This window comes from Salmo salar, chromosome ssa13, assembly GCF_905237065.1.
Source record: "Salmo salar chromosome ssa13, Ssal_v3.1, whole genome shotgun sequence".
NCBI classification, from domain to species: Eukaryota; Metazoa; Chordata; class Actinopteri; order Salmoniformes; family Salmonidae; genus Salmo; species Salmo salar.
In genome coordinates, this window is record NC_059454.1 from 66,413,438 (window position 1) to 66,440,876 (window position 27,439).

The 27,439-nt window shown below is 42.5% G+C and overlaps 2 protein-coding genes across 10 annotated transcripts in view; both read right to left on the bottom strand.

The window, feature by feature from the left end:
• The window catches only part of LOC106567591 (F-BAR and double SH3 domains protein 2), a 61,896-nt gene extending 53,784 nt beyond the window's left edge, over positions 1 to 8,112 (bottom strand). The window contains exon 1 of the mRNA XM_014137091.2: positions 7,801 to 8,112. Within this exon, the coding sequence (XP_013992566.1) occupies positions 7,801 to 7,821 (21 nt within the window). The 5' untranslated portion in view covers positions 7,822 to 8,112. The remainder of the gene's footprint in view (positions 1 to 7,800) is intronic.
• A 637-nt stretch (positions 8,113 to 8,749) lies between these two features.
• Positions 8,750 to 27,439, bottom strand: part of LOC106567592 (protein FAM168A) — a 106,775-nt gene continuing 88,085 nt past the window's right edge. For all 9 annotated transcript variants that reach the window (XM_045693481.1, XM_014137101.2, XM_045693480.1 and 6 more), the window contains 4 exons: positions 17,394 to 17,536; positions 16,761 to 16,938; positions 16,271 to 16,410; positions 8,750 to 13,619 (listed from right to left, as the gene is read on the bottom strand). In XM_045693481.1, coding sequence (XP_045549437.1) covers positions 16,292 to 16,410; positions 16,761 to 16,938; positions 17,394 to 17,536 — 440 coding nt within the window. In that variant the 3' untranslated portion in view covers positions 8,750 to 13,619; positions 16,271 to 16,291. The remainder of the gene's footprint in view (positions 13,620 to 16,270; positions 16,411 to 16,760; positions 16,939 to 17,393; positions 17,537 to 27,439) is intronic.

Sequence of the window (27,439 nt, forward strand, 5' to 3'; positions counted from 1 at the left end):
GCCACAGGATGTTTTTGTGCTGGACAAGGGCAGACAGGTCTGGAGTGAACCAAGGACTATATCGATTCCTAGTTCTACATTTTTTGAGTGGGGCATGCTTATTTAAGATGGTGAGGAAGGCACTTTTAAAGAATAGCCAGGCATCACCTACTGACGGGATGTGGTCAATGTCATTCCAGGATACCCCGGCCAGGTCGATTAGAAAGGCCTGCTCGCAGAAGTGTTTTAGGGAGCGTTTGACAGTGATGAGGGGTGGTCGTTTGGTCGCAGACCCATTATGGATGCAGACAATGAGGCAGTGATCGCTGCTATTTTGATTGAAAACAGCAGAGGTGTATTTGGAGGACGAGTTAGTTAGGATGACATCTATGAGGGTGCCCGTGTTTACGGATTTGGGGTTGTACCTGGTAGGTTCATTGATAATTTGTGTGAAATTGAGGGCATCAAGTTTTGATTGTAGGATGGCCGGGGTGTTAAGCATGTCCCAGTTTAGGTCACCTAGTAGCACGAGCTCTGAAGATAGATGGGGGGCAATCAACTCACATATGGTATCGAGGGCACAGCTGGGGGCAGAGGGAGGTCTATAGCAAGCGGCAACAGTGAGAGACTAGTTTCTGGAAAAGTGCATTTTTAGAAGTAGAAGCTCGAATTGTTTGGGTACAGACTTGGAGAGAAATACAGAACTCCGCAGGCTCTCTTTACAGTAGATTGCTTTTTTTGCGAATGAGCTTGTTAAATCACTGTCGTTGCACCAATGTACCGAACCATAAACATCAATGCCTTTCTTAAAATCAATACACAAGTATATTTTTTTAAACCTGCATATTTTGTTAAAATGAATTCATGTTAGCAGGCAATATCAACTGGGGAAATTGTGTCACTTGTCTTGCATTCATTGCGCGCAGAGTCAGGGTATATGCAACAGTTTGGGCAGCCTGGCTCGTTGCGAACTAATTTGCCAGAATCTTACATAATTATGACATAACATTGAAGGTTGTGCAATGTAACAGCAATATTTAGACTTTGGGTTGCCACCCGTTTGATAAAATACGGAACGGTTCCGTATTTCACTGAAAGAATAAACATTGTTTTCGAAATCATAGTTTCCGGATTTGACCATATTAATGACCAAAGGCTCGTATTTCTGTGTTTAATATATTATAATTAAGTCTATGATTTGATACTTGATAAAGCAGTCTGACTGACGGTGGTAGGCAGCAGCAGGCTCGTAAGCATCAACTCAAACTTTACTGCATTTGCCAGCCGCTCTTAGCAATGCTTGATCACAGCTCTGTTTATAACTTCAAGCCGATCAACTCCTGAGATTAGGCTGGCAATACTAAAGTGCCTATTAGAACATCCAATAGTCAAACGTTTAATGAAATACAAAATGGTATAGAGAGAAATAGCCGACGCATCGTAATTCCTATAAGAACCGCAACCTAATATTTCTTTACCGGGAATATTGAACCACCAGCTTTCATATGTTCTGAGCAAGGAACTTAAATGTCAGCTTTTTTACATGGCACATATTGCACTTTTACTTTCTTCTCCAACACTTTTTGCATTATTTAAAACAAATTGAGCATGTTTCATTATTTTTTTGATACTAAATAGATTTATTTATGTATTATATTAACTTAAATAAAAATGTTCATTGTTCATTCAGTATTGTTGTAATTGTCATTATTTCAAATATATATATATTTTTTAATTTAAAAAAAAAATGTATATATATATACTGCTCAAAAAAGTAAAGGGAACACTTAAACAACACATCCTAGATCTGAATGAAATAAGTAATCTTATTAAATACTTTTTTCTTTACATAGTTGAATGTGCTGACAACAAAATCACACAAAAATAATCAATGGAAATCCAATTTATCAACCCATGGAGGTCTGGATTTGGAGTCACACTCAAAATTAAAGTGGAAAACCACACAACAGGCTGATCCAACTTTGATGTAATGTCCTTAAAACAAGTCAAAATGAGGCTCAGTAGTGTGTGTGGCCTCCACGTGCCTGTATGACCTCCCTACAACGCCTGGGCATGCTCCTGATGAGGTGGCGGATGGTCTCCTGAGGGATCTCCTCCCAGACCTGGACTAAAGCATCCGCCAACTCCTGGACAGTCTGTGGTGCAACGTGGCGTTGGTGGATGGAGCGAGACATGATGTCCCAGATGTGCTCAATTGGATTCAGTTCTGGGGAACAGGCGGGCCAGTCCATAGCATCAATGCCTTCCTCTTGCAGGAACTGCTGACACACTCCAGCCACATGAGGTCTAGCATTGTCTTGCATTAGGAGGAACCCAGGGCCAACCGCACCAGCATATGGTCTCACAAGGGGTCTGAGGATCTCATCTTGGTACCTAATGGCAGTCAGGCTACCTCTGGCGAGCACATGGAGGGCTGTGCAGCCCCCCAAAGAAATGCCACCCCACACCATGACTGACCCACCGCCAAACCGGTCATGCTGGAGGATGTTGCAGGCAGCAGAACGTTCTCCACGGCGTCTCCAGACTCTGTCACGTCTGTCACATGTGCTCAGTGTGAACCTGCTTTCATCTGTGAAGAGCACAGGGCGCCAGTGGCGAATTTGCCAATCTTGGTGTTCTCTGGCAAATGCCAAACGTCCTGCACGGTGTTGGGCTGTAAGAACAACCCCCACCTGTGGATGTCGGGCCCTCATGGAGTCTGTTTCTGACCGTTTGAGCAGACACATGCACATTTGTGGCCTGCTGGAGGTCATTTTGCAGGGCTCTGGCAGTGCTTCTCCTGCTCCTCCTTGCACAAAGGCGGAGGTAGCGGTCCTGCTGCTGGGTTGTTGCCCTCCTACGGCCTCCTCCACGTCTCCTGATGTACTGCCTGTCTCCTGGTAGCGCCTCCATGCTCTGGACACTACGCTGACAGACACAGCAAACCTTCTTGCCACAGCTCGCATTGATGTGCCATCCTGGATGAGCTGCACTACCTGAGCCACTTGTGTGGGTTGTAGACTCCGTCTCATGCTACCACTAGAGTGAAAGCACCGCCAGCATTCAAAAGTGACCAAAACATCAGCCAGGAAGCATAGGAACTGAGAAGTGGTCTATGGTCCCCACCTGCAGAACCACTCCTTTATTGGGGGTGTCTTGCTAATTGCCTATAATTTCCACCTGTTGTCTATTCCATTTGCACAACAGCATGTGAAATGTATTGTCAATCAGTGTTGCTTCCTAAGTGGACAGTTTGATTTCACAGAAGTGTGATTGACTTGGAGTTACATTGTGTTGTTTAAGTGTTCCCTTTATTTTTTTGAGCAGTATATATATATATATATAAAAATAAAAAAATATTTAAAAAATAAAAAAAATCGGCATCGACTTTAATCGGCGTTGAAATATCATAAATCGGTCGACCTCTAGTTATTTCATAGTTTGATGTCTTCACTATTATTCTACAAATGTAGAAAATAGTAAAAATAAAGAAAAACACTTGAATGAGAAGGTGTCCAAACTTTTGACTGGTACTGTGTGCACACACAAAACGTTTGGGGTCACTTAGAAATGTTCTTGTTTTTTAAAGAACAGCACATTTTTTGTCCATTAAAATAACATCAAATTGATCAGAAATACAGTGTAGACATTGTTAATGTTGTAAATGACTATTGTAGCTGGAAACGGCAGATTTTTAATGGAATATCTACATAGGCGTACAGAGGACCATTATCAGCAACCATCACTCCTATGTTCCAATGGCACGTTGTGTTAGCTAATCCAAGTTTATCATTTTAAAAGGCTAATTGATCATTAGAAAACCCTTTTGAAATTATGTTAGCACAGCTGAAAACTCTTGTTCTGATTAAAGAGCGGGAGGCTGCGGTGCACAACTGAGCAAGAGGACAAGAACAGAGTGTCTAGCTTGAGAAACAGATGCCTCACAAGTCCTCAACTGGCAGCTTCATTAAATAGTACCCGCAAAACACCAGTCTCAACGTCAACAGTGAAGAGATGACTCCGGGATGCTGACTGTTCTTTCGGCTACCACATGACAAACAGTACCGGAGCTCCCAGTCTAGGTCCAAAAGGCTCCTTAACAGCTTCTACCCCCAAGCCATAAGACTGCTGAACAGTTAATCAAATGGCTAACTCAGACTATTTGCATTGACCCCCCCTTTTTTTAACGCCACTGCTACTCGCTCTTTATTATCTATGCATAGTCACTTTACCCCTACCTACATGTACATATTATCTTAACTAACCTGTACCCACATTGACTCGGTACCGGTACCCCAGTATATAGCCTCATTATTGTGTTACTATTTTTTGTAACTTTATTTCATAAATATTTTATTAACTCTTATTTTTCTTAACTGTATTATTGGTTAAGGGCTTGTAAGTATTTCACAGTATCTGTTGTAATCGGCGCATGTGACAAATAAAATTTGATTTGGGTTTTGCAGATGCCAGGAGAACGCTACCTGCCCCAATGCATAGTGCTAACAGTAAAGTTTGGTGGAGGAGGTATAATGGTCTTGGGCTGTTTTTCATGGTTCGGGCTAGGCCCCTGAGATCCAGTTTAAGGAAATCTTAATGCTACAGCATACAATGACATTCTAGACCAGTGGTCACCAACCGGTCGAATCTTCAAGGCATTCCTATTCGATCACCAAATATTTCTGTAGAAATGATTCAACACTATTACAAAACGCGCTTCTGAGTATCCAAGTATCGATAGCCCTGTGTTTTATTTTTAGCAGCAGCTCATCATGTGGATTTTAATATTAAGGAATATTTAACTTTCTCTGGTCATAGGAACAACATGAATTTGTGCATGAGGCAGATGCGGTGCGACTTGAGTTTCACCATCAGGTGGAAGACGGTGTCCCCTCTCTCTGGTCAGTCTCAGCGGAGGAAAGGAAGGAGAGAGCAGGGACCGTGAGAGGCGGTTGAGAAAAATTGTTTTCAATGGTCATCCAACTCGGAATGCCAAGTCGGAAACTCGGGCATCTTTCTAGAGCTCCGACTTTTCCTCCTGAAGATCACTGACGTCGTGATTTGACCTCGTTGACCATCAGATGCAGGTACCATCAGTAAAGTAAAATAAAAAAGCTAATTATTTAAATTCATGCTCCACAGTGACTCACAAGCGCTAAACCAACTCATCTATTTTGTTATTAAAGCTCGAGTTTTGAAATATAATATGGTCTGATTAACAATATTGGCAGGCCAATCATATAGCAAATATGCTGTGATAATGTATTAGGCCTACTGACCAAACCTCATTTCTACAAAACTGTTTGTGTGAGGTTAATGTAAAAAAAAATATATATATCTGAGCAGTAGATCTCAGCTTGCTTTTTGACTGCGAAAGTGATCTTGACGCAGAAAAGGTTGGTGACCACTGTTCTAGACGATTCTGGGCTTCCAACTTTGTGGCAACAGTTTGGGGAAGCCCATTTCCTGTTTCAGCATGACAATGCCCCCGTACACAAAGCGAGGTCCATAAAGAAATGGTTTGTCGAGTGGTGTGGAAGAACTTGACTGGCCTGCACAGAGCCCTGACCTCAACCCCATTGAACACCTTTGGGATGAATTGGCACACCGACTGAGAGCCAGGCCTAATCGCCCAACATCACCCTATTTGACCTAGATATGTTTTGTGCATGTATTGATATGTAGGCTGTGTGTGGCATTTTTAAATGTATGTAGTTCTGTCCTTGTCTATTAATGTTCTGTGTGGACCCCAAGAAGAGTAGCTGCGGATTTCACAACAGCTAATTGGGATCCTAATAAAAATACGAAATACCAGTGCTCAACCTCACTAATGCTCGTGGCTGAATGGAAGCAAGTCCCCGCAGCAATGTTCCAACATCTAGTGGAAAGCCTTCCCAGAAGAGTGGAGGCTGTTATAGCAAAGGGGGAACCAACTCCATATTAATGCCCATGATTTTGAAATGAGATGTTCGACGAGCAGGTGTCCATATACTTTTGGTCAAGTGGTGTATATTACATTCAGATTTTCCTACTTCCCACAGCTTTGACCTTATGCTATTTTTTAGTGATATATTGAATACTGCAGTGTTGGGTTTGGCGCATGCAATAAAGGCATTTCACTGTACTTGTGCGCATGACATTAAAAACTTGAAACTAATGGGCAGTTCGGACACTATTCAATGATCTCACACGAGCATTAGTTGCCTGACTAACACAGCCGATCATTAGGGGGAAATATACTGAGGCTGAAATAAGGCTATATTCAGGCAACTACAAAAACAGGTCAAGTGGTTGATCTAATAGGCCAAGGTGTGTTTCTATTTCAGGAAATGAATCATCTGTAGCGCTACCACTGACATCTGAATGGCTTTGGACTATTCCTCAACAATTAGTATGCTAAAACTCCCCTGTTTGTGAGAGAAATGTAATCCATAAACAATCATGAACATAACAAATGGCAAATGTACTGTAACAGTGCTAATTCATACTTTACAAAAATAAACACAACATGCAATCATTTCTAAGATTTTACTGAGTTACAGTTCATAAGGAAATCAGTTAATTGAAATAAATGAAGTAGGCCCTGATCTATGGATTTCACATGACTGGGCAGGGCATAGGCCCACCCACTTGTAAGTCAGGCCCACCCACTGGGGAGCCAGGCCCAGCCAATCAGAATGTTTTTCCACACAAACAAGCTTTATTACAGACATAAATACTCCTCAGGGCCCCCTCAGACAATCTCACAGGTGAAGAAGGCACATGTGGAGATCCTGGGCTGGCGTGGTGACATGTAGTCTGCGGTGGTGAGGCCAGTTGGACATACAGCAAAATTCTCTAAAATGGATGTTGGAAGCGGTTTATGGTAGAGAAATTAACATTAAATTATCTGGGAACAGCTCTGGTGGACATTCCTGCAGTCAGCATGACAATTGCGCATTCCCCCAACTTGAGACATCTGTGGCGTTGTGATAAAACTGCACATTTTAGAGTGGCCTTTTAATGTTCCCAGCACAAGATGCACCTGTGTAATGATCATGCTGTTTAATCAGCTTCTTGACATGCCACACCTGTCAAGTGGATGAAATACTAACAGGGATGTAAACAAATGTGTGCAAAAAAAGAGAGAAATTAGCTTTTGTGCATATGGAACATTTCTGGGATATTTAATTTTAACTCATTAAACCAACACTTGTTGCATTCATATTTTTGTTCAGTATACAATCAAGTTATTAACAACAACTCTTGACTCTAAAGCATTTGATATAGTTTAACCTAGACGATAGGAATTCTAACAGAAGTACAATTTCTTATCCAAACAGCAACATACTTTGTGTAATGTTTTTGGAACATAATATATAACAGGATTCCCATATGTTTGTTGCCGTTTTAGTTACCTTTAATCTTTAGAGGTCTAAATTCAGCCATCCAGCACCGCTTTCGCTTGTAACAACTCTCCACCAAGACTGTTACAATGTATATTTTTTTTTATATATCGTTTAAGCCACGCAAAGGCTACAATTTGGAATCGTGAGAACATTTGTTTTTTTATTGAATTGAGTACCATTTTACCCAGGACATTTCTTAGGCTACTTTGGAACATTCTAAAAAATATTCAAGTTTAGAATATCTAAAACAACTCACTAACCAAAGGTCGTGTTTGCGTTTGATAAGAACTAACGTTATAACACTTTGTGCCGACCTGGTGGTTGCATATCTTAAAATTGGACTACAACAAAGCGTGCATCTTTCAACAATTAGGCTACATAAGCAACATTCGTCGAAACATTTCCAGAGAAAAGTAAAACCGGGCCAACTCACCTTTCTTGGCGGAGGCTGCATGTCAGAATTTTTACATGGAATTGTTTTCCCCCCTAACAAATATTGGAGTTAATCCGCAATGTAAATTTTGTATGTTGTATGTAAATTACAGAATGAGAACCACGCACTGGGTGAATTTAGTCTGGTTCAGGCGGCCATGACGACCCAACTCAACACACCGATGAAGTCCTGTTGAAAATCGACTGCCTCCGGGAACATAAAAGCAAAGTTTGCGATTCAGCGGGGTTTCCGGTGGAGGAGAGACGGGGGATGGCGGCACGCTGAGGAAGTGCACGGGACTTTTCGTGGGGATTGCGTTGCTCATTGTTGGGAATTTGTGATGTAGACTCACCGTGGCCATGTCCGCTTCATAAACATGGGGATTCGTTGGAGATTAGGCGAATCATATCTGACCCCTGCACATCTGTGCGTTTAGGTCTATGCTGTGGCCCTCAGAAAAACACCTATTTTATCATTTCCCCTCAGTTATCTCAGATCAATATAGAGATGTATTCCTACAGATAAGTGACATGTCAAGGCAAAAGTATACAGATTCAACATGGTTGAGTAAAACAATTTCCAGGTTGTTTTGTACAGGCCTACTATTATGATTATAGCCTATCAGCAGATAGCAGTGCACTGAGTCTGATGTGTTTATAAGAGATTCATGGGAGAATGCAATTGCATTGCATTTGTGAACAGGGACAGACTTGGACCAGAAATCGGCCCCGGCATTTCCTCAAGGCTCCCACACCGGCTCATTCAATAACGTTTCTCCACTGATGCATATCTGATGTTAGAAATCTGATGTGTAGTGTATATCTTATCCCTTGAACGTTTGCTTTTTTTTTGTTGCAGTTTACAGTCAAAACAATCATTTACAAATCAAGAGGCCACAATGTTCCTTTATGGTGAATTGGCACAGGACACAAACAAGTAAAAGCTGGGCTTTTTGGGAAATATTTTAATAGTTATTGAATGTTCTACATCGTACAGTAAGTATTATACAATTACAAACTTGCCTTGTCACCAGGACCACTATCCGATCCTCATTAGAACGACATACAAACAAAAACAGATTTACACTTCATATACACAAGTCTGATGTGGGTCTTTGCTTCAAGAACGTCCCAACCGCATGTTATAAAACGTTCTGCCAGCATTGCTGCAACGTAGTGACAGAACATAGCAAAGACTCTGGGGGCCATTAGTTGGGAAGTAGTTTTAATCTCAAGGTGCTGACTCTTATAAAGTCGGTCTTAAAAATAGATACTTTTTTGGGAAGAGGAGTATACTTCCCTCTCTCGAAATTAGTGTTCAAATCAAAAGTTTGACAAGGCCGAAGTTCATTGTGAACAAAGGAAACAGAAAAGGCATAGGGAATGTTACTCTTTCATGTTCAACATTGGTGGAGCTGCTTGCTTCTCGACCTCCAGGCACAGAGACCCAGGGCAGCTCCCAGCTCCTAAAATTCCAGACCGAGTTTGCTACGTTGCAGGGATGTTACACATAACATGAAGTGAACAGCGGTGAAACATACTGTAGCAAAAGGAGATTTGATCCCAGTTTACAACTCTCATGCCTCAATCCACAATCTCTGGACCCATACCCTTTAGCATTTTTCAATAAACATGAATTGTAGTGTAAGGACTTGACTCCAGGCTAGCTTTCGGTCTACAGTATGCCCAGTTAGCACATTAGGTTCCCTAGATGTTCAGGGAACGTCTCTTTATGGTGTCAGTTTGGTTCTGGGAACGTTTCAATGCCCTGGGTCTTTGGGGGAAAGGCCAGCGAGTGGGGACTGTATGCCAGTCGTTTCTGACCAGGTTGCCAGATTGTGCCCCTCCCCACATCTGCTCCACTCATCTTACAGACTTGTGTTCTGAAATGCCCCCTGAAGCCCTAAGAGACAACCCACATCAGCTCAACCATAATGATCTTCTATTTTAAGAATAATAAACATCAATCAATCAACAAAACCTTAAATAACACTTATGGTAAAAAGCTCTTAAATTACATACCAGAAATGAAAAGTGTATCATTCTTTTAATCCCTTTTTTAAAACACATAGGTTATACTCGTAGTACACATGGTTATTTTGGAGGTTTTGAACCTCCAGATATTTAGCACTCAGCATAGCATTCACATACATTTGGGCCTGTGCAACTAGTCATATGCCTTGTTCAGTTCTTGCATCACATTACATGTTCTTGTGAATAGCACTACAAAACAATATTTGTCAATGGTCTCAAAACAAAAGCTGTCTGGTTGTTTGTGTTTCTTTGCTCTAATGCTCCCAAAAAATGTAGCACAATAAGTGTACATTTCAGACTTGTTTTCAATGTACTTCTTCTATTTGGCTCTGTGATATGCTACTGACAGGGGAAAGTGGAGATTGGGCAACGTTAGCTCTACAGTCTGACCAGTGCAATTTTGGGAGGAAAAATCACACAGGACTGCATACATGCTTCACACACACAGACACACACACACGCACGGACACACTACCCGGGAGGTGAGGGGCTGATACCACACTGCCCACTGATACCGTTCCTCACACAGTCAACACATACACTCTTATACACACATCTATACCCCGTTCACTAGTGAATGATACTCTATAAATTGTAATATTTTGGGTGCAGGATACCTCTTTTCTGTTCTTTTTTTGTAATGGCGAGGTAACACGGTGTCAAATAAAATAGCATTTTGAATTGTACATAGTGGTTAACTAATTGTAACAGATTAAAAGAAGCAGTAGCAATTATTCACAACAGATATCTTAAATGTACAGTTGTTTATTGAGACCAAAGAGTACGCTATCAAATGCACTGAACTAAATTAACTCTTAAGAAAGCATAAGATGTCTCTTAAAAGATGAGCTAAGTACCTGTTATTTAGCATAGATTATTACTTTTAGATGTTTGTGCAATACATTTTTTACACACTCACATGATATGTGGTCATGACACAGTAACCTAGTGCTGAACCTTAATAAAAGAGTATGGAACTCCTCCTCACAACCTTCAAACTGACCCAAGCTGAACCCTGTTTCCTTGCCAACTCCATTTATAAATTCCAAATGGATCCCTAGCCCCTACACCCTAGCCACTCCTGTGGATCTAGGCGGACTGGGTCAATATACCGTACATGTTACAGTAAAAGCTTAATCTTGCCTTCTGATTGGCTAGGTAGAAATGTCAGCCATATTGCTTTCACCTATCCCAATCCTCTCAGGTCTGCAGTTATAGGGACTAGGGAGGGGAGTTGAGGCTAGCAGTGTTGGGGTTAATTCCACTAATTCAATTCCCTCTCCCTGTAAATTCCAATAAATACAATTCAAATTCCAGGTCAGTCTTTGAATCCAGAGATAATTCAATTCCTCTCAATTTCAATGTTAGGTCAATTCCAATAATTGAATTCATAATTCAATATTATCCCCAAAAATTACAAGTTGAAATTATTCAACACAAATCCTGCAGTCCATTTTTTATACTAAGTGCATTAGTTCCATCAACTAACAAATATTGAATTACAATTCCATAAAATTCAAAATATTTTTTTTAATCAAATTTAATCCAACAAATTCTCCATTTCATAGTGAATTCAAGAATTTAATTGGAATTTTAAATCAAATTGGAATTGAACCCAACCCTGGGGGCTAGGGTTCGATTTGGAAGTCAACACATGTCCCACACGGACCTCTCCTTTTTCCCCCCAGACTAAAGGGACATGAAACCTTGCAATTTTCCCCCCCAATTTCCTGTTTCAACACAAATGTTTCCCTCATACGCATGATTCCCTTCACGATCCTAACTTCCTTCCATGGTGTCTGCCCTGGAAACAATGACGTCCTGGGCCTGTTCTATTAGCTACTCTGAAGGGAGGGAGGGCAGAGGGAGGGCCTAGCAAGGTAGCAGGTTGACCAACATGCAAACAAAATGTTTCCTTTCACTAATTGTATGAGACCTAGGTCCAAAATAAAGTGTTTTTCCAACTGCCATTGTTTAAAAGCGTTCACCAGAATGGTGAACTAGTTTAAATTGCATGGACTACTCAGAAACATACACATAGAGGCCAGATTACAATTCTCTGGAACACAATTCTCTTGGGACACATCTGTGTTGAGGTCAGTCAGGTTTCTAAAACCTATTCCCTATATAGTGCACTACTTTTGACCAGAGCCCTATATAGGTAAGGAATAGGGGGCCCTGTACCCCTCACTTCTGCCCTCTCCTGGTCACCTGAGGAACTGATGACACTCTGATCAGGGGCTAAATCTCTATTAAACATGTAAACATGACATCACATGGGATCTTTATTGCGAATAACACTTATCTCTAGCCTGTGAGATTGATGGGAGGCATGCAGCACAGGGCTATGGGTATTGATGCTTGACCACTAAACAATTTTGATTATTTTCTTCCTTTTTCCACTCACTACTCCCCTTGTACTCCTTTCTCCCTCTTTCAAGTCTGCTGTTCTTAAGTGTGTCGGCCAGCTATTGACTTTAAAATCCCTTTTGAATCCTTTGACTTAGCTATCCCTGGTCCTACTGACAATTTGCCTCACCCTCAAACTCCATGCACCTTCGTTGATACTAGACTAGAACTGGATTCAGTTCACAACATAGCCTGCAAGGTACGAGGGAGACCCTATCCTGTCATCTATCCATCGCATCATATACCATCTACACTTTTAAAATGTGTGCGATGTCCTATACATCTGTAAATGTATATCTGTGAGCAAGTGTGTCAGTGCACACCTTACGCATGCCAACTGAAATACCTAAATGCGAGTGTGTTTGCATGTTCGGCAAGCTTTTATGTGTACAAAAGAACTACAAACGCGCACAGGCGCTCGCTGACACATCAGTATACCTATATATAATATAGTCGTGTATAGATATTTCAATTTCTTACTCTACTCTAGTAGACTTACAAGCTAACTATGTCCACTGAACTTACTGAAAATATCCTCTACATGGTGTGTAACTATTATGGTACTTACGGTATTAGTCTTTCTCCTTGTGCAGGGTTTCCCAAAGTCGGTCCCGGGGTCCCCTTTGGGTGCACATTCATTTTTTGCCCTAGCACTACACAGCTGATTCAAATAATCAAGCTTGATGATGAGTTGGTTATTTGAATCAGCTGCGTAGTGCTAGGGCAAAAACCAAAATGTGCACCCAACTTGACTGATATAGTGGGTAAAATATTAAAGAAGCCAAGTTAATGCACTGTTGCTACAAGCTGGAAGACGACCCTTATTATCTTGTGCTGGAAGATGATTGTGTGTGAACGTAAACCCAAATGGGAAGGCAAATCAAAAAGGGTGAAAGGAAATTGAGGCGTGACACTTGTACGGTGCTTTCCCCCCCAAGAATGACTGGAATATAAACGACCGATACTCGCCTGAAAAAGTATGATTTTTTTTTTCAACATTAGAATTTGGCAGCATACAAAGATGTGTACATTCTCACGGCTGAAGGGACTGGCTTTGCGTCAGAACCAGTGTTCAGAACACAAAAATACACACAAACATAAAAAAGAAGCACAAATGTACTATAAATGTACCATACTGCTGGTCAGTGTGTGTCTGGATTATAAGAGTCAAAATCAAAGAAACTAATCCCCAAAAAACTGAGGCTGGTCAAAAATAATAAAAACATGAAAAAGCAGCTTTTCCAAATCACAAAAGAATGCATAAAGTGATCCTTGCACTTTAGTTTTTTGTTCTTGCAGACAGACTTGGTGCTTATATGCCAGGCCTCCTGCACCAATGTAAGACTTCAGTTGTTGTGAGTGATATTGACTCCCAATCTGAGGGGAAAGAGGTACAGAGAGAGACAGAGAGAGGAAGAGAAGTGGAGGGATGGAGAAGAAAAATTTCACATGAACAATGTATTATATACAGTGCATTCGGAAAGTATTCAGACTCCTTGACTTTATCCACATTGTGTTATGTTACAGCCTTATTCTAAAATGTATAAGTTATTTTTTTCAATCTACACACAATACCCCATAATGACAAAGCAAAAACCAGATTTGTAATAAATTAGCAAAAATTTCAACAAAGAATTGAAATATAACTTTTACATAAGTATTCAGACCCTTTACATAGTACTTTGTTGAAGCACCTTTGGCAGTGATTACAGCCTTGATTCTTCTTCGGTATGACGCTACAAGCTTGGCACACCTGTATTTTGGGAGTTTCTCCCATTCTTTTCTGCAGATCCTCTCAAGCTCTGTCAGGTTGAATGGGGAGCGTCGCTGCGAGCTATTTTCAGGTCTCTCCAGAGCTATTTGATCGGGTTTAAGTCATGTCCTGTCCCAGTCTGAGGTCCATGCTTCACCATAGGGATGGTGCCAGGTTTCCTCCAGATGTAATGCTTGGCATTCTGGCCAAAGATTTCAATCTCGGTTTCATCAGACCAGAGAATCTTGTTCCTCATGGTCTAAGAGTCTTTCGGTGCTTTTGTCAAACTCCAAGCGGGCAGACATGTGCCTATTACTGAAGAGTGGCTTCCGTCTGGCCACTCTACCATAAAGGCCTGATTGGTGGAGTGCTGCAGAGATGGTTGTCCTTCTGGAAGGTTCTCCCATCTCCACAGAGGAACTGTCCAATCAATTTAATTTACCACAGGTGGACTCCAATAAAGTTGTAGAATGATCTCAAGGATGATCAATGGAAACAGGATGTACCTGAGCTCAACTTCGAGTCTCATAGCAAATGGTCTGAATACTTTCGTAAATAAGGTATTTCTGTTATTTTTTTTATATATTTTTTTCAAACATTTCTAAAACCTGTTTTTCGCTTTGTCATTATGGGGTATTGTGTGTAGATGGATGATGAACAAAAAATAATTAATCAATTTTAGAATAAGACTAACGTAAAAAAGTGTGGTTAAAGGGAAGGGGTCTGAATCCTTTCCGAATGCACTCTATATACTTTTCCCACATTTTGTTTATGTTACAGCCTTATTCTAAAATTGATTAAATAAATAAAAATCATCAGCAACCTACACACAATACCCCATAATGACAAAGCAAAAACAGGTTAGAAATGTTTGCAAATAAATAAAATCTAAAGAACAGAAATACCTTATATACAGTATTTGGACCCTTTGCTATGAGACTCGAAATTGATCTCAGGTGCATCCTGTTTCCATTGATCATCCTTGAGATGAATCTACAACTTGATTGGAGTCCACCTGTGGTAAATTCAATTGATTGGACATGATTTGGAAAGGTACACACCTGTCCATATAAGGTCCCACAGTTGACAGTGCATGTCAGAGCAAAAACCAAGCCATGAGGTTGAAGGAATTGTCCGTAGAGGTTCGAGACAGGATTGTGTCGAGGCACAGATCTGGGGAAGGGTACCAAAACATTTCTGCAGCATTGAAGGTTCCCAAGAACAGTGGCTTGCATCATTCTTAAATGGAAGAAGTTTTGGAACCACCAAGACTCTACCTAGAGCTGGCCACCCAGCCAAACTGAGATATCAGGGGAGAAGGGCCTTGGTCAGGGAGGTGACCAACAACCCAATGGTCACTCTGACAGACTTCCAGAGTTCCTCTGTGGAGATGGGAGAACCTTCCAGAAGGACAACCATCTCTGCAGCACTCCACCAATCAGGCCTTTATGGTAGAGTGGCCAGAAGAAAGCCACTCCTCAGTAAAAGACACATGACAGCCCGCTTGGAGTTTGCCTAAAGGCACCTAAAGACTCTCAGGGAAAGATGAACGGAGTAAAGTACAGAGAGATCCTTGATGAAAACCTGATCCAGAACGCTCAGGACCTCAGACTTGGGCGAAGGTTCACATTCCAACAGGAAAACGACCTTAAGCACACAGCCAAGACACCGCAGGAGTGGCTTCGGGACAAGTCTCTGAATGTCCTTGAGGGGCCCAGCCAGAGCCCGGACTTGAACCCGATCGAACATCTCTAGAGACCTGAAAATAGCTATGCAGTGACTCTCCCCATCCAACCTGACAGAGCTTGAGAGGATCTGCAGAGAAGAACGGGTGTGCCAAGCTTGTAACGTCATACCCAAGAAGATTCGAGGCTGTAATCACTGCCAAAGGTGCTTCAACAAAGTACTGAGAAAAGGGTCTGAATAGTTATGTAAATGTGATATAGATATAGAGATATATATATATATAGAGAGAGATAGATAGATAGATATATATATATATAGAGATAGAGATATATATATATATTTGTTTTTGTTTTTTGTAAATATATATTTTTTTCAAAAAACCTGTTTTGCTTTGTCATTATAAGGTATTGTGTGTAGATTGATGAGGGGGGGGGGGGGGAACTATTTCATCAATTTTAGAACAAGGCTGTAACGTAACAAAATGTGAAAAAAGTCAAGGGGTTTGAATACTTTCCGAATGCAATGTGTATATATACTACACACACATATCCATCTATACACACATTGGATTATAGGAACAGTAACTTACATGAGTGGGGTCCAGTGGGGTCTACCAGTGAGGAGGCACATAGCTATACCCAGGCGTCCCCTGGGGCCGGTACGTTGGCAGGGTGACCGGATGCCCACCGATGTGCTGAGTGGCATGCTGAGGCGTGGTCAGCAGAGTACCTGGGCAGAGAGGGTCAATCAGACATACAGAGGTCACCATGGTAACATGGACAGACAGTTGTCATCATTATGGAAACACGCTGATTGCTGAATACTGTTATACATTTGTTATAAACACAGAGCCTTCACTCCAAACAGAAACTTGACTACAAATTATAGTGTGAATAATTTTTTTGAGTTATTGATAGAGTTGAAAATTCAAGTACCTTTCCCAAAATTCCCAGGTTTTCCAGAAATCTTGGTTGTAGGATTTCCTAGTTATTACCTCCTGATTCCACAAATATTCCAATTGGGATTTCTGGAAAATCTGGAAATTTTGCAACCCTAGTGGTTGAGTGTTGACTTCTTACCAGCAGACATGGCCATGGTTGTGCCAGCTACCATGCCCATGGCCATATGGCCGTTGGAGCGGGGTTGTTGGACGGGGGAAGGGTAGAGGGCGGAGGGGATGCTGTTGGGCTGCACCACTGTTGTGTGGTGGATAACGTGAGGCTGAGCTGCATACATCGGCTGTGTGTAGTACGCACCCTGAGAGAAAGTGAAGACAAGATAGAAGTGGTTTTTGAAATATTGCCTTGGCAATATTCAATATTGAAGAATGTATGTCATGCCAATAAAGCATCTTGAATTGATCTGAGATAGGGAGTGAGGGGAGAGAGAGATGAAGGTAAGAGAGAGAGGAAGAAGGTAGAGAGAGAAGGAGAGGGAGGGAGATAATACAATAAAGGAGCGTAAGAGGGCAAGCGAGAGGGTGGACAGAGAGAGAGGATAGGGAGGAAGAGAAAGAAGTGAGAGAAAAGGAACAAAAGGAGAATTGGCCTTTCTTACTTTTATAGCACAGATAAATTTACTCAGCACGCTAGCTGTCTACTAACAATCCAAAAACAAGTACAGAGAGCTAATCAATCACATCTTATAAAGGCAGGTAGGCGATATAAACAGACAACCAACCCCAGTGAGTAGAGCCCATGTCAGGTCCTTACCTGAGCATAGAGGTTCTGTTGGGGATAGGCACTTCTGATTGGGTACATGGCCGTCTGGTAGGGGTTAGGGGATGGGGAGTAGGGAGGGGGCGCCCCATTGGACTGGCCAGGGGGCACCTTGTAGGGTGTCCCAGCAGTGTATCCTAGATGTGAGAAAAAGCGAGATGTGAGGGGGGGTTGAAGAATGTGGAGGAAAAAAGCAAGATAGAGAATTAGAGCGCGATCAGGAGGGGAAAGGGAAAGATGCAGAGAGAGAAAGCGAGGGGCAGAAAGAGAGAGGGGGAGAAAAGATGGGGTGAGAGACCTAGTTTCAGTTTTCAGATCATTTGTCATTCTCTTGAGATTCAGTGTCTCATTGAAGCATGAAACAAGTTTGTGTGCGTCTGTCTGCATGTAACGTTGTGCGCTGAGAGTTGGGAAGCAAGTTCAGGGAGTGAGTGATTTAATCAATAAACAAAACATAATACGAAACACGAACAACGCACACATGAAACAGAAACAATGTCTGGGGAAGGAACCAAAGGTAGTGACATATATAGGGCAGGTAATCAAGGAGGTGATGGAGTCCAGGTGAGTCTGATGACGCGCAGGTGCGTGTAACGATGGTGACAGGTGTGCACCATAACGAGCAGCCTGGTGACCTAGAGGCCGGGGAGGGAGCACACGTGACACTGCATCTGTGTGGCACGCACATGATAGAGCAAAGTGACAGTCAACTGGTGAGGAACGGGCTGTTTTGCTTTAGTGAGTTAAGTGAGTTAGTGAGTTAAGTTATAAATCATGGGCTGGATAGAAGCAAAGTCTACGGTCTTCAGAACTGGATAACAATGACTATTTGCCTCATCCTCCTCTCTTAGTATTGTTTGTTCAATCTCTTGAACTCTCATAAATCTGCGATTGAGAATAGCCTATGCGTCACATATACTCCCTCTCCGGCCTCTAGGTCATTAGGCTGCTGATTATCCCGCACACCTGTCACCATTGTCTTGCGCACCAGCACCTCATGACACTCACCTGGACTCCATCACCTCCTTGATTATCATCCCTACATGTCCCTCTCCTTGGTTCTTTCCTCAGGTGTTATTGACTCTGTTCCATGGCGGTGCGCTGTTTGTGTTTCATTAAAACACTCACTCCCTGAACCTGCTTCCCGACTCTATGCCTAGGCCTGTAGACGGGTTGGTTGTTTAGCAACAAAACCAATGTGTGCGCAACTATGGGGCAAAACAGACAGGGTTGGCTTAGATTGACATGTAACTATATTTTGTCTCCAACGTTTATTTAAAACAAATAAAGTTGCACAATGAGCACCTGTCTCTCAAATACGTCGTTAGTTGTTGGATATCTAACTAGCTAATTTTAGCCATATTAGCATAGACGTGACATCAGTGAAAACACCTCAAAACAATTCATGCTATTAAGAACAAGATAAAACTAAATGAAACGAGCCACTTCAAATTCCCCTCATGGCAGTTTGTCATTGTTGCTAGCTATCTGCTAGCTACACACTACCTCTGCCCCATTGAAGCTTGCGCATCGTTTCCATGATGTTCTCAGCTAACCTGTCTATAGACTCCGACTTTAATTCTTGTTCATTTTTAAAGTGGCAACTTTAGGACATGGAACTCCGTTAGATTCATTCATTGTTTGATCTGGAGAAAGCCATGCATGCATTAAACGCTAAAGTGTAATGTAGCCTTGCCCAAATTCATATAAATAGCCTATTGAATGGAGAGAGAAGGGAATTTAGGCCTATCCTACGTTTATTAAAAGAGCTAGACACAAGATAGTTAAGGTATTTCCTGCATATGGATTGTTCTTTCGAAGGCCAAACCCACAACATGTAACTTATTTTGTACATTATGTTGCTGCTACTGTCTCTTATGACCGAAAAAGAGCTTCTGGACATCAGAACAGCGATTTACTCACCTCGAATTGGACAAATAATTCATCTTTAATGAGTCGGACAGGAAGGATATACTCCAAACACCCAAACAGGCCCTCATCCCCGTCATTCGCTGGAGAAAAACTCAGATTTCGTGGAAAGAGATTGTGGTGCCTTGTGAGGATCAGGCGACGAGTGGCTAATCTGCCTTTGCATTCAGTACTGTTAGCTAACGTTCAAATCGCTGGAAAATAAAATGGGACGAACTGAAAGCATGTATATCCTACCAGCGGGACATTAAAAAACGTAATATCTTATGTTTCACAGAGTCGTGGCTGAAAGACAACATCAATAACATACAGCTGGCTTGTTATACACTATCGGCAGGATAAAACAGCAGCCTCTGATAAGACAAGGGGCGGGGGCATGTGCATATTTGTAAACAACAGCTTGTGTACGATATCTAAGGAAGTCTCAACGTTTTGCTCGTCTGAGGTAGAGTATCTCATGATAAGTTGTAGACCACACTATCTACCTAGAGAGTTTATCTGTATTTTTCGTAGCTGTCTACATACCACCACAGACCTATGCTGGCACTAAAACCACACTCAATGAGCTGTATACCGCCATAAGCAAACAGGAAAATGCTCATCCAGAGGCGGCGCTCCTAGAAGCCGGGGACTTTAAAGCAGGGAAACTTAAATCAGTTTTACCTAATATCTATCAGAATGTTAAATGTGCAACCATAGGGAAAAAAAACTCTAGATCACCTTTACTCCACACACAGAGACGCGTACAAAGCTCTCCCTCGCCTTAATACAGACTACAAAGGGAATCACAGCCGAGAGCTGGCCAGTGACACGAGCCTACCAGATGAGCTAAAGAACTTCAATACAGGACAAAGATTGAATCGTACTATACTGGCTCCGTCACTCATCGGATGTTGCAGGGCTTGCAAACTATTACAGACTACGAAGGGAAGCAAAGCCGCGAGCTGTCCAGTGATACGAGCCTACCAGACGAGCTAAATTACTTCTATGCTCGCTGTTCCGGACGACTGTGTGATCACGCTCTCCGTAGCCGATGTGAGTAAGACTTTTAAACAGGTCAACATTCACAAGGCCGCAGGGCCAGACAGATTACCAGGACGTGTATGCGCTGACCAACTGGCAAGTGTCTTCCCTAACATTTCAACCTCTCCCTGTCTGAGCCTGTAATACCAACATGTTTCAAGCAGACCACCATAGTCCCTGTGCCCAAGAAGCAGACCCGGAGCACTCACGTCTGTAGCCATGAAATGCTTTGAAAGGCTGGTCATGGCTCACATCAACACCATTATTCCAGAAACCCTAGACCCACTCCAATTTGCATACCGCCCCAACAGATCCATAGATGATGCAATCTATTGCACTCCACACTGCCCTCACCTGGACAAAAGGAACACCTTTGTGAGAATGCTATTCATTGACTACAGCTCAGCGTTCAACACCATAGTGCCCTCAAAGTGCATCACTAAGCTAAGGATCATGGGACTAAACACCTCCCTCTGCAGCTGGATACAGGACTTCCTGACGGGCCACCGCCAGGTAGTAAGGGTAGGTAACAACACATCCGCCACGCTGATCCTTAACACGGGGTCCCCTCATGGGGTATGTGCTCAGTCCCCTAATGTACTCCCTGTTCACTCATGACTGCACGGCCAGGCATGACTCCAACACCATCATTACGTTTGCTGATGACACAAGAGTGGTAGGCCTGATCACCGACAACGACGAGACAGCCTATAGGGAGGAGGTCAGAGACCTGACCGTGTGGTGAAAGGAAAACAACCTCTCCCTCAATGCGATCAAGACAAAGGGGATGATTGTGGACTAGAGGAAAAGGAGGACCAAGCACACCCCCATTCTCATTCAGTGCAAGAGGTGTCACTACAGTCCCTGGTTCGAATCCAGGCTGTATCACATCCGGCCGTGATTGGGAGTCCCATAGGGGCGGTGCACAATTGGCCCAGCGTCGTCCGGGTTTGGCCGAGGTAGGCCGTCATTGTAAATAAGAATTTGTTCTTAACTGACTTGCCTAGTTAAATAAAGGTTCCACACACACACCAAAAAGTTATTTTGTTGGCATTTACATATGTCCCCATTAACCGTAAAACATAATCAAAACCTAGTTCCTTCACTTACTTGCTGTGCTGTTTCGTTGTTCATTTGTTCAGTCGTTTCATTCTCAACCAGGATTTCTCATACTATGGAACGCTGTTTGGGTCTTTGTGTGTCAAATAAGCTTGTTGACCAATCAGGACCTGAATATGACTGCACGTCACATAATAATTTAAATGCATTCATACATTTTTTACTTAGTTATTACACATTGATTACACTATCACTCGTATTTCATATATCACAACTATTCATCAATACATACGCTATGATGCTGATACAGTTGTCTCGCGCACCGACAGTGCTGGTCATAAAAAGCTCATGGGTGCAAACAATGTTCTTCCACAAAAACATAGCAAAACGACAATCTGTTTCAGAAGCTATAGTTAGCTAGCTAACTAAACTCAGCAAAAAAATAAACGGCCCTTTTTCAAACCCTGTCTTTCAAAGATAATTCGTAAAAATCCCAAAACTTCACAGATCTTCATTATAAAGGGTTTAAACACTGTTTCCCATGCTTGTTCAATGAACCATGAACAATTAATGAACATGCACCTGTGGAACAATCGTTAAGACACTAACAGCTTACAGACGGTAGGCAATTAAAGTCAGAGTTATGAAAACTTAGGACACCAAAGAGGCCTTTCTACTGACTCTGAAAAACACCAAAAGAAAGATGCCCAGGGTCCCTGCTCATCTGCGTGAACGTGACTTAGGCATGCTGCAAGGAGGAATGAGAACTGCAGATGTGGCCAGGGCAATACATTGCAATGTCCGTCCTATGAGACTCCTAAGACAGCGCTACATGGAGACAGGACGGACAGCTGATCGTCCTCGCAGTGGCAGACCACGAGTAACAACACCTGCACAGGATCGGTACATCACACCTGCGGGACAGGTACAGGATTGCAACAACAACTGCCCGAGTTAAACCAGGAACGCACAATCCCTCCATCAGTGCTCAGACTGTCCGCAATAGGCTGAGAGAGGCTGGACTGAGGGCTTGTAGGCCTGTTGTAAGGCAGGTCCTCACCAGACATCACTGGCAACAACATTGTCTACGGGCACAAACCCATCGTCGCTGGACCAGACAGGACTGGCAAAAAGTGCTCTTCACCGACGAGTCGCGGTTTTGTCTCACCAGGGGTGATGGTCTGATTCGCGTTTATCGTCGAGGGAATGGGCGTTACACCGAGGCCTGTACTCTGGAGCGGGATTGATTTGGAGGTGGAGGGTCTGTCATGGTCTGGGGCGGTGTGTCACAGCATCATTGGACTGAGCTTGTTGTCATTGCAGGCAATCTCAACGCTGTGCGTTACAGGGAAGACATCCTCCTACTTTATGTGGTACCCTTCCTGCAGGTTCGTCCTGACATGACCCTCCAGCATGAGAATGCCACCAGCCATACTGTTCATTCTGTGCGTGATTTCCTGCAAGACGGTAATGTCAGTGTTCTGCCATGGCCAGCATAGAGCCCGGATCTCAATCCCATTGAGCACGTCTGGGACCTGTAGGATCGGAGGGTGAGGGCTAGGGCCATTCCCCCCAGAAATGTGCGGGAACTAGCAGGTGCCTTGGTGGAAGAGTGGGGTAACATCTCACAGCAAGAACTGGCAAATCTGGTGCAGTCCATGAGGAGGAGATGCACTGCAGTACTTAATGCAGCTGGTGGCCACACCAGATACTGACTGTTACTTTTGATTTTGACCACCCCTTTGTTCAGGGACACATTATTCCATTTCTGTTAGTCACATGTCTGTGGAACTTGTTCAGTTCATGTCTCAGTTGTTGAATCTTATGTTCATACAAATATGTACACATGTTACGTTTGCTGAAAATAAACGCAGTTGACAGTGAGAGGACGTTTCTTTTTTTGCTGAGTTTATATAGCTAGGTGTCATCATCTAAAATAACCCACATTTATAAGACAGTTCTTATTTGATTAATGGTGGTCAGACCCATCTATGTGAAGCTAGCCACAATAAGGATTAGCCACAACAGTGGACTTTGCGTTTAGCCTTCAAAATAAAAGTATGTAATTGACTGTGATGCAAATACATACAAATAGTAGAATTATGCCATAATTGAATAGATCATGCTAATAGGAGGTTCGAATGTTGATATATAAAATCAACAAAAGACAATAAATTGTTAATTTGACAAAAATCTGTTGAAATCACACTGAATTAATTCTACTTTAGAATTGCATTGGGGGCATACTTATTTCACCATACAGCCTTACCTATGGATTGTGGATATATAACATGGGGTATCAGTCTACTCAGTGACACCCAGAGAATATTAGCGCCGTAGCTCTTACTGCGGGACTCTGAAATAACTGAACTGAGCCACATTTATTGTCAACATACGTGTATTGAACACTATTCCCGAGGAAAAACAATACTGCTTGGATGTTTTGGAGTCTGATAACTCTGAGGACATTGGGAAAAAATATATTGGGTATTGAGCAGACTGATAACCCATTTCATTGATCCCCAATCCTTAGGTAAAGCTGTACAGTACAATATGAATGTCAATACACACAATAGGCTGACTTGGGAGGTGATTTCACACAGTCACAGTCCAGCGATAAGAGCTACAATGCTAATATTTGCGTAAACTCTTCACAGTTGTGTTCTGTGGGTGATAGTAGTGGTGGCGCTTGGCTGGCACATGCAAATTCAGAACACATAACATTCTATAATAGAACTGTTATATTTGACGTGTCAAATAATGTTATTTGACTCTATTTGACGTGCATCTTTCTTGACACGCAAAGACCCAAACGGCGTTCCATAGTATGTTGTGAAGCTAATAGCAGTGACGCTATTACTGTGTAACTCTGGTAGGGCAACATGTGTACCGGTGCTCGACCAGTCGGCGAAAGCCAACATCACCCCCGACGGTTGATTGTCAAGGGCAATGAACTCCATTATCTTGGCGTTAATGGATTTCGCCTTCGAGTTGTTTCGCTGAAATCTTCTTACTCTTTCAAATGACTGCTCGACTTGTTGACTGCTCGATCCACACAGCAGAAATTGTGGGCTAGGTTGGGAATGATGTGTTGCACGTGTAGAGCAACATTTTACGTGGCGTCATTACGTCATGTACCTACATTATATAGGTATGCATGTCAGCTTTGACATCGGGGCGTTAAACTAGAAAGACATCGGCCGATTCCGATGTTGGCATTTTTAGCTAATATCGTCCGATTCCGATATGTTCACCGATATATCGTGCATCCCTAGTCCAGTCGTCCACAGTCGTGAAGAGAGCACAACAAAACCGATTTCCCCCCCAGGAGACTGAAAAGATTTGGCATGGGTCCTCAGATCCTCAAAAGGTTTTACAGCTGCACCATCGAGAGCATCCTGACGGGTTGCATCACTGCCTGAGGCCAAGCTTCCTGCCATCAAGGACCTCTATACCAGGCGGTGTCAGAGGAAGGCCCTATAAATTGTCAAAGCCACCCTAGTCATAGACCGTTTTCTCTGCTACCGGACAGCAAGCAGTACCGGAGCGCCGGTCATAGAGGCTTCTAAACAGCTTCTACCCCCAAGCCATAAGACTCAGACTATTTGCATTGCCCCTTCTACGCTGCTACTACTCTGTTATTAATCTATGCATAGTCACTTTAATAACTCTACCTACAGTACATATTACCTGCTATTGTTATTTACTGCTGCTCTTTAATTATTTGTTATTCTTAACTGTTACTTTTTGGGGGGTATTTTCTTAAACCTGTATTGCTGGTTAAGGGGTTTTAAGTAAACATTTCACTGTAAGGTCTACACCGGTTGTATTCGGCAGGTCTGACAAATAACATTTGATTTGATTTGATGTGCGTGGCCAAAGACCTTTATTTTCGTGTCATTTGACCATAGCACTGGTCCCAATCCAAGTGCCAATGCCGTTTAGAAAACTCCAGGCGTTGCTAGTATCTGATATGAAAATTGAGCTCTTTGGCCACAGACACACGCACACCAATGGTGGGTTTGGCTTTCGAAAGAACAATGCATAGGAAATACCTTATTCCTACTGTGAACCATGGTGGTGGATCTTTGATGTTATGGGGCTATTTTGCTTCCACTGGTCCTGTGGCACTTAAGAGCAACGGCATCATGAACTTTACCAAGTAGCAGGATATTTCAGCCAAAGACCTAGATGCCTCTGCCAGGACACTGAAAGTTGGCCGCAAGTGAATCTTCCAGCAAAGAAAAAAACAACCCCAAGCACACATCTAAATCAACAAAGAAATGGTTAATTGACCAGAAATTCTGCAATGGCCATCTCAGTCTCAGGACTTGAACCTCAATTGAAAACCTGTGGTTTGAACTGAAGAGGGCAGTCCATAAACGCAGACAAAGGATATCAAGGATCTGGAAAGATTCTGTATGAAGGAATGATCTAAGATCCCCCTCAATGTGTTCTCAAATCTCATAAAACATTTTAAGAAAAAGGCTCAGTGTCATTATCCTCAAAATGGGAGGGTGCTGGAGTATTGAAAACTGGGGATCCAATCATTTTGACCATCTTTTTTAGATTTGTATTACTTGTCAAACTTTTCTCTAAGAAATTGTGTTAGTATATAAATAATATACATTACCAGTCAAATGTTGACACACCTACTCAATCAAGGGTTATTCATTTATTTTTTACCTTTTTCTACATTGTAGAATAATCGTGAAGACATCAACACTATGAAATAACACATATTGTTCTATATCATGTTGTAACCAAAAAAGTGTTAAACAAATCAAAGTGTTGAGATTATTCAAAGTAGTCACCCTTTGCCTTGATGACAGCTTTGCACACTCTTGGCATTCTCTCAACCAGCTTCATGAGGTAGTCACCTGGAATGCATTTCAATTAACAGGTGTGCCTTGTTAAAAGTTAATTTGTGGAATTTCTTTCCTTCTTAATGCGTTTGAGTCAATCAGCTGTGTTGTGACAAGGTAGGGGTGGTATACAGAAGATTGTCTTTTACCAAATAGGGCTAAGTCCATATTATGGCAAGAACAGCTCAAATAAGCAAAGAGAAACGACAGTCTATCATTACTTTAAGACATGCAGGTCAGTCAATGCAGAAAAAGTCAAACACCATCAAGCGCTATGATGAAACTGGCTCTCATGTGGACCGCCACAGGCAAGGAACACAGAGTTACCTCTGCTGCAGAGGATAAGTTCATTAGAGTTACCAGCCTCAGAAATTGCAGCCTAAATAAATGCTTCACTGTTACGTCTATACTCCCGCTCCTCCCCTCCGGCGTTCGACATCACCGGTATACTAACCACCGGTCCTGAGATCCATCGTTACGCACACCTGGCATCAATCATTACACGCACCTCCACGTTATCAGACACACCTGGACTCCATTACCTGACTTATTACCTCCCCTATATCTGGCACTACCTTAAGTTCTTTTCCCAGTCAGTATTGTTTATGTGTTTCATGTTTCTACGTTACTCGTGTTTGTTATATTGTTCGATGTGCCATTTATTATTCAACTCAGCACCTGCACATGCTTTCCGACTCCCAGTGTATACGTTACATTTTCCGGACTCCAACAATGGGAGCAGTAATGGAATGCCTCCTGGTTTGTGGGGTTTTCCAAATTCTACCACCGTTTCATCAGGAACTTCAGCTCAGTCACCACCGCTCTCACATTTCTCCTCAATGGTGGTCCCCGTAGTTTGGTGTGGAGCCCAGCAGCCGACGGAGCCTTCTGTCTACTCAAGGGACATTTCACCTCCGCCCCATTGCTCAAACACCCAGATCCCATGATCTCCTTTGTGGTGGTGGATGCTCCAGAGGTGGGCGTGGTGGCAGTTCTGTCTCAATGACAGGGTAATCCACAGAAATTGTATCCGTGTGCATATTACTCTAAGAAACTGTCCGCTGCAGAGAGGAATTATGACGTCGGTAATCGAGAGCTCCTGGCGGTGAAGTTGGCATTAGAGGAGTGGAGACACTGGCTGGAGGGCGCCAAGGAACCATTCAT